The 8598-nt window shown below is 38.9% G+C and overlaps 1 protein-coding gene across 1 annotated transcript; it reads left to right on the forward strand.

Annotated features, from left to right (window-relative positions):
- Positions 1–7: 7 nt before the first annotated feature.
- Positions 8–8598, forward strand: LOC113073830 (patatin-like phospholipase domain-containing protein 7; the record flags this gene model as incomplete). The annotated part of the gene is given in 17 exon segments (XM_026246579.1): positions 8–23; positions 26–73; positions 166–229; positions 640–808; positions 1639–1713; positions 1715–1822; positions 2525–2643; positions 3418–3574; positions 4244–4360; positions 4453–4522; positions 4610–4726; positions 5168–5316; positions 5810–5962; positions 6079–6195; positions 6284–6368; positions 6549–6664; positions 7142–8598. Coding segments are annotated over 17 exon segments (1812 nt in total), but the record flags the coding sequence as incomplete, so codon positions are not given.

Genomic DNA, 8598 nt, shown 5'->3' on the forward strand with positions numbered 1-8598 from the left:
TGTGCTCCCGGTATCAGAGGAAGTTCTCTGACTGCGTTCACCCTGGAACTTCAGCATGCACTCTTAGCTATCGGTGAGGATGCTGTATTTATATAGCTTTTATATGGAAATGATGAGAAGGTTTACAATTTGAGAGGACGTTTAAGTCTAATGTATGTCTTCCAGGCCCCACTCTTCTCTTGACTAGTGACATCATCAAACAGCGCCTCGGCTCTGCTGCATTAGACAGGTACAGCATCAGCGTATCATTGGATAATAGCTTGAAATTTTTATATGGCATCTATCCGAATATGTAGATTCACTGTTAATGCATGCTGATTTTTAGGATGAGTGTGTTCAGCTGCCTGAAAAACAACACCACACTCCTCTTTTTTTTTTTTTTTTTTTAAACACTAAAGTAGTCGTTTGATGAGAGCGATCAAAGCAGTTTTGTGATATGTAAATTAACAACACAATTAACCCCATAAATAAACAGTCCACAGTCCTCTAGTAGTCACAAATGTTTCAAAGTCATGGTTCGTCATGAATATTCATCTGTAAATATGTGTGGGAAAAGAACAAATCACTTTATTTGCAGATACCATGAGATGTAGCTGAAAGTAATCTCTCTCTCTCTCTCTCTCTCTCTCTGTATGCCAGTGTGCATGAGTACAGGTTATCGAGTTGGCTGGGTCAGCAGGAAGACATCCACCGCATAGTCCTATATCAGACAGATGTGTCACTCACTCCATGGACTCAGCGCTGCATCAGGCAGGCCGATTGCATCATCATCGTGGGACTGGGAGAGCAGGACCCAGCTGTGGGAGAGGTATGATGGTGTTACAGTATCACAGAGTGAAAAAACGCTTTCATGACCTGGTGCTAAATTCACATTCCAAGATTCAGAGCTGTGGCTACTGTCCACTGGAAATAGAAGAGTCTTTAATATAAAACTTTTTCCAACTCAAATTAAATGGATTTCAAGGCCTGTAATTCATCATTCGCTTAGGATGGCAGGTACTTTTATAGGTTGAGCCCAAAAAACATTAAGCCATTTGAACCATAATGTGCTGGCCTAAAAACGGCCCCCTACTCTTCTGTACTCTAAGTCACCGCTGAACTGCTCTGATCACAATAATAAACCATGTTGGTGGGACTTCAGTTCAACTGCAGGACTTACTCAGTTCTTTTCCTAGAGAGCAAGAGATTAATCATTTACGTGCACGAGGGAGAGAAGTTTTCGATATCCATGGGTTTCGACAGTCCAGCCTGTGCATTTAAAGTTGGATCAGAGGTCTGGGGTAGAGCAACATCCCTGTTGATCGTGTATGTCCTGCAGGCTTTAAAGGCTACGACCACTATAGCGCTGCTCTTTGAATCAGGGACTCAAAGCTCTGATGTTTTAAACAAGTCAGAAATGGGTAATTGTATTCACATGAAAAGAATTGAGAGAGGATGTGGATGTTAAATGCACTTAGACAGGCCCTTTCCAATCGATAATGTCTCTTTAGAACAAAATAACCTTCTGAAAGAAATTTATATTTCTGGATTAATTCTGTATTCAGTGTGTACCATAAAAAAAGTATTATTATAATGCATTTAGACAGAGTGTTGTCTAGTTTCGAAAGGATGATATTCAGTGCTCTCTTTGTCTCTCAGTTGGAACGTATGTTAGAGGGGAGTGCGGTGAGAGCGCAGAAACAGCTGGTGTTGTTGCACCGTGAGGACGGCCCTCCTCCCAAAGGAACAGCCCGAATGGCTCAACATGCGGAGCTGGATCTCCAGGCACCTTCACCTGTCCTGCCCCCACAGGGTCTTCTCCAGGAGGAGCCTGCCAAAACTGGTGAAGCACTCAATATTACATCATGGTTTCACTGAAATGAAATAAATATATAATTTTGAAAGCCATGCAATGGTCTAGCACAGGGTTTATCAGACTTTTTGATGCCACAAACCACACAATATGCTGCAAGAGATTTTATTTATTTTTCCACTTAGCATTCCCTGTGACTGCTACACTGCTAAATTTTAAAGTATACATTTGTTCACATTCTATGTATTTAAGACACTCTTGATATTCCTGTCAAGGTTCCCAGGTTGTTGCTGGTGTGTCCTTGAACTCCATTGACTTGTGTCATGGCAAAACTTAGTCTTGTTCATCATATAGCAAAAAAAGAAACCACAAAGTATAACCAATTATAGACAAATCTTTTAGTAAAAACTTGAAGAAATAAAGCTGCCTTCTTTTTGATCTGCTTCATAGATAGGGTAGGAATAAATAAATAAATTTACATTTTCTAAATTAATTTAATTTATTCCAATTTGTATGATTGGTAACAAAACAATGTTACCAGTAAAATTACATGGTTCTGTGTTAAATTCTTATTAATAAACCCCCAATAGTGGCTATCAATGTGAGTGAGTGTGTGACAAGCTTATAAAGTGTCTTAGCATGTAAGATTGATTTCATGAGCTTATATAACTGGCTCCTGATTTTTTTGGCATAGTGCTGGTCTAAGTTCCTGTGTCTTTTTTGTGTTTTCAGAGAGAAATGTACCAGCGTGTGTTCCAGAAGCCTGCTGATCGCCACTCTGATTTCTCACGTCTGGCCCGTGTTCTTACGGGCAACGCCATTGCGCTGGTGTTGGGGGGTGGAGGAGCCAGGTATTCACTTGTTAAACCTTTTAAAAACCATATACTTAACTATGAAAGTGAAGAAAGACACCTGCTCTACTTGAATGCATTTCCACACTCCTATTCTTGTTAACACTAACCTGGTATTCTCCTTAAGAAGCCCTTCACCACCCCTTCTTAGTCTTTGTTTAACCTCTTGCCTCTGTTGCTCTCTTTCTGTCAATTACATTTTTTTCTGACAGCTTCTGTTTGTCTGTTTTGTCTTTTTCGTGGTTGGCAGACGGTGTTTAAAGGTTGGTTGCTGTTTTCTTCCTTCATTCCTTTGTGTAGTAACATGTGATTTATTCTTTGTACAGTGTTAAATCTTCCCAGTCTCCTTCAGGGTAGAATATCCCTAAAGTGCTATTCAGAAAGAGAACAACACAATGTTCGACTCGTTTCAAGTTGTTGATTTTAAACAAGCCATATTTACTTACTACTTACCTACTCCCTTCATCCCAAGTGGGACATAAGACATCAATGATTTGTTTCCACTTTTGTAACATGCTGTGGCTCACCCCATGTCAGACCCATCCCCTTTAGTTCTGCCATCACTGTACGTCTCCACGTTTTTCTTGTTTTTGTTTACTATCTTTCATATTCCCAACTTCCTTTTGATTTCTTTCATCAGGTGTAGTCATGCTGCCAGTTTGTTGGCTCAAGTTGGGCATCATAATTGTTTTGGACAAATAGAACTGAACCAAAGTGAAAGGTTATGTATTGACTGGCCTTGTATGACCCATCTTCACATCTTCCCTCTTTAAGGGGCTGTTCTCAGGTGGGCGTCATTCGAGCATTGAGTGAGGCGGGAATCCCCATTGATCTGGTGGGCGGCACCTCAATCGGTTCTATGATGGGCGCGCTGTACGCAGAGGAGCGCTGTTACAGCAGGATGAAGATCAGAGCCAGAGAATGGGCGATGGTGAGAGACCAATGAAATGTAAAACACTCAAAAACCTGAGACGAACCTTGTGCTACTTGAAAATGCATCTCAGTGCACACCAAAAAAATATGAATCACACACAATTTTTCTTTCCATCCTATTCCATTTTCTTACCTTTCTTATTAATTTCTATTGTTTTCTGTTCCTTTTTCCTAATTTCTTTTTTCTTCAATCATATTTTTGCTTTTACGTTTTTCTTTACTTTTCTTTCCTTTTTCCTATTATTTTTCTTTTCCTTTTCCAGTTTTGTTTTAATGCACTTTTTTCATTCACTTTTCTTTGTCCTTTAAATTTTTTTTCATTTCAATTTCCTATTATTTCCTTTCCCTTTTTCTATAATTTTTTTTATTTTCCTTTTAATTTAAATGTTCTTATTCATTTTCATTTCCTTTCCTGTTTCCTATTCTTTTTCTTCCTATTTTCCTATTGTTTTATTGTCTTTTAATTTTTCTACTCATTTTCTTTTTCCTTTCCTAATTGTTGTCTTTAGTTTTTTTTTCTAATCCTTTTCTTGTTTCCTTTTAATTTTTCTATTAATTTTCATTCTTTTTTTATTAATCCAGTCTGTTGCTTTATTTTTCTTCCATTTTAAAAGCCACTTAAATCGGACACAAAAAGCTAACTTTTTTCCCCTTTTTTCCTCATCAGGAAATGACATCCGTGTTTAAGAAAATGCTGGACTTGACCTACCCTGTCACTTCTATGTTTTCTGGTGCTTCGTTTAACTCTAGCATTAATGCTGTCTTCAAGGACAAACAGATCGAGGTAGGAAACTTGCTCTTTTTGGCTCAAAGAATCCTACACTGGATCACTATCTGCCATACTCAGCAGTTTAAATGTGTTTGGCTTGTTTTCAGGATCTCTGGATCCCATATTTCAACATCACCACAGATATCACTGCTTCCACGATGAGAGTGCACACTGACGGTCTGTACTGCCACATACTCCACCTGCATTTATGAGCCTCTGCTTAACCAGGATAAATGTCTGATGTCTCCTGTCCCTCCATCACAGGCTCCCTGTGGAGGTATGTGCGTTCCAGCATGTCTCTTTCTGGTTACCTGCCACCACTGTGTGATCCAAAAGATGGACACCTGCTCATGGATGGAGGCTACATCAACAACTTGCCAGGTGTGTAGTAGGACATAAGCTCCCTGCAGTAAAAGCTCTTTAGCTCCTGACAGTCAAATCCCAGTATACCATGACAAACACACTATTTAATAGATGCAAATCTGCTAAAATAGTGTAGCTATTGGCATAAAGTCTGGACCAAGATTATTTAGCTTATTCTGGCCAAGGACCGCCCACTTAGACAGGAAAGATCTGTCTGGGGGAGGGTTCTAAAATAGTCGAAATCCCAATTATAAAACTTTCATGAAACTTTGAGCCATTTTTGTGTGCAATTTGCATCTGACATTCAGTGAATAGACTGTGGGCGAATTTGAGTGCTGTCTATGGCTCAGATCACTGCTATCAGAGTCTATCAGATCTGAAGAATTGGGTAATTTTGGTCTTTTTATAATAACGGTGGTTCATTGTTGCTGAGGTTCTTGTCTTCTCTGCCTGTTTCAGCGGATGTGGCCCGCTCCATGGGTGCCAAGGTGGTTATTGCCATCGATGTGGGCAGCCAAGATGAAACCAACCTCACCAACTACGGGGATGCCCTTTCTGGCTGGTGGCTGCTATGGAAACGGCTCAACCCACTGGCTGAGAAAGTCAAGGTGAGGGAGACATTGGCCAAGTGCAATGTTTACTTAATTAGTTGTGTTCTCTAAGGCAAGCGGTGCAGAGTTTGGTGATGAATCATACATCACTATTAACAATATGGACCTTTTTTGCCTGCAAAATGTTGCTCGTATGACCACACCAGTGTCAACTTTTTGTGATTATTAAATGTTGACACACAAGTAAGACTTCCATCATCAAATGAATAAGTGCAAATGGAGAAGAGGTATGTTATTACTTTAAGCTATTGCATTTATGATTTTTACACCACAGATGATAAAACGGCAAAAAATATCCCATTGATTTGCATTAACCTGAGCCATATTTAGTGTTATTAAATAGCATCCACGCAGAACACATTCATGGCAACCACTTTTACATGCATAAGCACTTGAAGTTTCTTCAGGAACTGTTAAAATCTAGATTTGTATTTATTTTTTTAAATAAAGTTTTATTTAAGATTTTGAGAAGTGTATGTGGCTGTTTCAGGTGTTGAACATGACTGAGATCCAGGCCCGGCTGGCTTATGTGTGCTCAGTGAGACAGCTTGAATCTGTTAAGAATAGCGAATACTGTGAATACCTCAGACCTCCCATCGACAGATACCGCACACTTGAGTTTGGCAAGTTCGATGAGATTAGCGTGAGTTTTTTTTTTCTCCTTTACTTTTTTTTTGTATTCTGCACTCAAAATATTAAGTCTTTGTTCTGTGCTTATATCGTTTTTGATTGGCCTCATGTGTTTGTGTGTGCATATAGGAAGTGGGCTACCAGCATGGGAAGACGGTGTTTGACGTGTGGTGCAGGAGTGGCGTGGTGGAAAAGATGATGAAGGACCGACATCAGGAGGAATTCCACAAAACGCAGAGCAACAATGTGAGCCTGGATCACCTGAAAGAGAGACTATCAAGTTCTAATGTGTTTCAAAACAGTACTTCACTTCAATTCATTGTCGTTTCTGCAGTTTGTAACCTGTCCAAATGCTTCCTTCACTGATCTGGCTGAGATCGTCTCACGGATTGAGCCAGTCAAACCAGCTCTTGTGGATGGTAAATCAATGTTAAATCTCATAAGGTTACCTATTAAAAGCACATTTGGCAGTCGTTTTCAGGGATTTTGGCATCAATTCACAGAATATTGATCTGTTTTTTTGCTCCTGCTTAGTTTGATGTCATTTAGTGTGATTTGTGTATTTAGCTAATGGGTCGGAAATGTCTCCTTTCCCACAGATGAATCGGACTATCACACGGAATATGAAGAGGAGAATGCAGAGAGTGCTCTGTCAGACATTGAGCTCTACAACCATTACAGCGAGCACACAGAGGAGGAACTGACCGCAGACACTGTGAGTCTACAGTACACACGCAGACTCAAAGGGACATATCCTACACTTTTGTGGCATTTTATTCTTGTTCGTCATGTCAATTTTTTCTTGCCCCAAAACCATTCTAATTTAAGTTAGCAAGTTGTGCAGCTGTGGCTTATCTGATTGTACATTTTTCTCATGCAATTTCATTTAGATCCATATTTAACGTTAGTGATGGTTTCTTAAATCTACATCAAAGTCCTTATTTAGAAAAATAGGAATAAATTACAATAAAAAAAATATATAAATTTTTTTATTTTAAATATGAATCATATTTTAATATTACTGTCAAATAATTGTAGCCTTTGTGAGCATTAAAGGCTTGTCTAAAACATTGAAAAAATCGTTCCGACCTCAAACCTTTGAAAGGTCATGTGTGTAGTACATAAAATAAAAAAATAATTCCTATAAATCCTAAAAAATAAACTGCCTGATCACATTGATGCTTTTGCCCAGGATGAAGAATTCGAGAGGTCTCACAGGCAGCGTGTGCATTCTGACTTGGAAAACCTAGGACCCGTGTCCTCCAAAACACTACAGACCTCTAGCTCCAACAGTCCTCCATCCATCCATAAAAGAAAAGCATAAGGACTGAAACCCCTCCATCCCGACCACTGACCCAGATATCAGCATGGCAGTGTACAAACACTGGCACGCCAATGATTTGGGGTTTGGCTTTCTGTAAACACTGCAGTCACACCAACTACATCCAGGCCTTGAGGAACAGAGTATTTTGTGTATTTACACAAGCATTTTTTCCCCTCTCATACAAAGAAATCCAAAGAAAACATCTATTGCTGCAATGGAAGTTTAAGATGGACATGCTGGGTAACATGGCATGAGGTTGAAATAATACCTGGCCTTGCATCTGAGCAGTAACTCAAGACTTTCCCAGAGTTTTCAGGGAAGTTTGATGCTGATTTTGAACTCTTTTGATTCCCAAGCTTTGTTTTCACTCCATCTTGAATTACAGGTCAATCAATAGAGGAGGATATTACACAATTAAGACACTCAGCTACAACATTCTTTACAAACAGTTAGATTGGATTGCATGTTCGGCTGATTCCTTCTTCTGTCAATGAAAGTAGCAGAAAAGAGCCAAGTAATGATTTAGAGTTTAAAAAAAGAAAGTGATACTCAATGTAGAGTTCTCTGTTTATGAGCTCAGATGACCAATGTTGACTTTTTGTTTCATTTAAACATCTCAAAGACTTTGCTGTTTCACACAGATCAGTAACTCCTAGCTCAGGGGTACATGATCTATGGACAGTTGAATGATCGATGTAAACTAACCAGTGTTGTGTATCATACCGAATGAGTCTGATGAGTTAATCATGCTTCTAGCTGCACATGATCAAACAAAACACCTAAGAAAAGTATGCCTATCAATGCAATATTTTTTATATTTCTTGTTTTTGTTGTGAAAATTACTGTATGAAAACTGTAGTGCCTTTTAACATTAATACTAGCCATAAAAGACAATGAGAGTTTGGTAATAGTCAAGAAATAGTCTAACAGTCTAAAAACAATGCCAGTATTGATTAATATGTATGTATGAGGAATCATTTGACTTTTGGTGTATGCCGCCATGACTGACTTTAATTTGGAGTTTTGTGGTCGTGCCATTGTTTTTGAATCTTTCGGAACAATCCTTATGCTGTATGCCAATAGTTTTTGCTTGCATCTGTTGTAACACTGTCATAAAGCTAAAAAAAAAGGAAAGCACCTATGTTGTCAGCATTGGTTGTTAAGGGTCAGTTAGTTTCCAAAGTTAAAGAAACCTCAGTATGGACATCTGAAAAACCAAATGAGAATATGCAATTGTTTTCAAATCGATGGGAGAATGTAGTGCCATTCTGCAAACGTCTTAAAATGCGGATTCCTAATAAACTGTTTTTTGTTTTTGTCTCGAG

This window comes from Carassius auratus, unplaced genomic scaffold (assembly GCF_003368295.1).
Source record: "Carassius auratus strain Wakin unplaced genomic scaffold, ASM336829v1 scaf_tig00012942, whole genome shotgun sequence".
Lineage (NCBI taxonomy): Eukaryota > Metazoa > Chordata > Actinopteri > Cypriniformes > Cyprinidae > Carassius > Carassius auratus.